The 2,599-nt window shown below is 45.2% G+C and overlaps 1 protein-coding gene across 1 annotated transcript; it reads right to left on the bottom strand.

The window, feature by feature from the left end:
- Positions 1 to 573: 573 nt before the first annotated feature.
- LOC131306853 (uncharacterized) lies at positions 574 to 1,482 on the bottom strand. The gene has a single exon (XM_058333281.1). It carries the CDS (start codon positions 1,480 to 1,482, stop codon positions 574 to 576), a length of 909 nt encoding a protein of 302 aa, XP_058189264.1.
- Positions 1,483 to 2,599: the final 1,117 nt, after the last annotated feature.

The following is a 2,599-nucleotide window of genomic DNA, read 5'->3' as shown; positions in this document are numbered from 1 at the left end:
TGTCGGATATGAATGCCAGAGGAACTCCATACCGATAGATGAGGTTTTGCTTGATAAAGTGTGCGACCTGAACTACAGTTAGAGTGGCGTAAGAAGTAGCTTCCACCCATTTCGTGAAGTAATCAATGGCTACTAAAATGAATTTATGGCCATTGGACGCAGCTGGTACAATTCTTCCGATGACATCGATTCCCCATACTGAGAAAGGCCATGGTGAGGTCATTTGATGCAGTTTGGAGGGCGGGACATGCATGAGGTTGGCATGGACCTGGCACTTGTGGCAATGCCGCACGTATTCCACACATTCTGTCTCCATGGTGGACCAGAAATACCCCTGTCTAAGGATCTTCTTAGCAAGCATCATGCCATTCATGTGAGGGCCGCACACACCTTCATGAATCTCTTCCATCACCCTCTTGCTTCTGCACCATAGAAACATAATTTGTGCATGCCACAGTGTGACATTTGATACAAATTTCCTCTGCAGATGATGTATTGAGCTGCCATCCTTCGGAGGGCGATTTTATCTTTCTTACTTGCTTCAATGGGGTATTCTCTTTTTTCCACGAACCTTCAAATGTCGTAATACCAGGGGTGACCATCATCGGGCTCGTCAATAGTCATGACATGTTGATATACCAGCGTATCTCTTTGTTCGATCACAATCGGCCTTAGCTTCACACTGAGAGGGATTTCGACCATAGATGCTAAGGCCGCCAAGGCATCTGCGAATCGATTTTTGAGTGTCGGCACATGAGTGAAAGTCACCTTATTGAAATGGGGGATGAGATCTTCGAGGTCCTGATGGTATGGCTTCAGTTTTTCCTCCTTAACTTTCCAGTCCCCATTGGTCTGTGACACTACCAAGTTGGAATCTCCCACCACTTCCAATTTTTCTATGCCGATCTCAAGTGCTACTTCCATTCCCACAATGCAAGCCTCATATTTTGCTTGATTATTGGTAGCCTCAAAGTTTAGCTTGAAGGCGAGTGGGATGTGAGACCCATTGGGTTCTATTAATAGTACACCGATTCCAAACCCCTTCTGATTCGCAGCACCATCGAAGTATAACCTCCAAACATCCTCAGCTAGAGGCATTACGTCTTCATCAAGAAACTGAAACTCAACATCTTCACCTTCCTTGACTAGGCAGTCGGCTAGGAATTTAGCAACAGCTCTCCCCTTTACAAATTTCCTGGTAACATATATTAATTCAAATTTTGCTAGCATTAGTAACCATCGTGCCATCCTCCCGGTGAGAGCAGGTTTCTCAAACAAGTACTTGAGAGGGTCCATTCGAGAAATCAGTCTTACTGGGTAGGCTAGCATATAATGTCTCAACTTTTTAGAAGCCCAGACGAGTGCCCAGAATGTTTTCTCCAACGGAGTATAACGCTCTTCGCATCCCACCATTTTTTTGCTTAGATAGTAGACATCCCTTTCAACCCCATCGTCTCCTTCTTGTGCCAACATACACCCCATGGAGGACGGAGTGACCGATAGGTATAGGATCAAAGGTTTTCCCGACACAGGGGGTGTCAACACTGGCGGACTCCGTAGATAAGCTCAGATTGCTTCAAAAGCTGTTTGGCACTTATCGTCCCATTTGAACGACACACCCTTCTTGAGCAAACGGAAGATTGGTTCACAAGTCGAAGTTAGCTTGGCAATGAATCGACTGATAAATTGTACCTTGCCGAGAAAACTCTTCACATCCTTCTCTGACCGTGGCGGTTCCATTTCTAGAATGGCCTTGATTTTTGACAGGTCAACTTCAATACCACGTGTGGTAATCATGAATCCGAGCATTTTTCCAGCTGTAACCCCGAACGTGCATTTGGCTGGATTAAGGCGCATCCTATACTTCCTGATCCTTTTGAAGAACTTCTTGAGCGTAGGTAGGTGCCCTTCTCGTTCCTTGGCTTTGACAACATGTCATCAACATAGACTTCCACTTCTCTGTGGATCATGTCATGCAACAAGGTCGTGGCGGCCAGCTGGTAAGTAGATCCTGCATTCTTTAATCCGAAAGGCATCACCCGATAGCAAAAAGTTCCCCACTCAGTGACAAACGTGGTTTTCTCCCGATCTTCTGGGGCCATTAGGATCTGGTTGTATCCTGAAAAGCCATCCATGAAGGAAAGTAAAGCATGCCCAGCGGTGTTGTCGACCAGCACATCGATGTGAGGCAAGGGAAAGTCATCTTTTGGACTTGCTTTGTTGAGATCCCTGAAATCAACACAGACCCTAATCCTGCCATCCTTTTTAAGGACGGGAACAATATTTGTGACCCATTGTGGGTATTCGGTTACCATTAGAAACCCTACATCGATTTGTTTAGTGACTTCTTCCTTTATCTTAAGCACCCAATCAGGTCTCATGTGTCTTAGTTTCGGTTTTACGGGTTTTGCATCAGGATAAAGGGGGATCCGGTGTTCCAAGATTTCAGTATCGATTCCGGGCATATCAGCATGTGACCATGCGAAAACATTCTCGAATTCTTTTAGCAAACTTATGAGAGCTTGACGCTCTTTCGCAGACAACACGGAACCGATCTGAATCATTTGGGGATTCCTTCCATTTCTTAAATTTATTACAA

The sequence above is a fragment of the Rhododendron vialii genome, chromosome 11a (assembly GCF_030253575.1).
Source record: "Rhododendron vialii isolate Sample 1 chromosome 11a, ASM3025357v1".
NCBI classification, from domain to species: Eukaryota; Viridiplantae; Streptophyta; class Magnoliopsida; order Ericales; family Ericaceae; genus Rhododendron; species Rhododendron vialii.
Note: the sequence above shows the minus strand (reverse complement) of the source record. Positions and strands in the feature narration are given on the sequence as shown.

Coding starts and splice junctions, on each gene's coding strand:
- LOC131306853 (XM_058333281.1), bottom strand. CDS start 1,482: ATGGGGTGTATGTTGGCACAAGAAGGAGACGATGGGGTTGAAAGGGAT.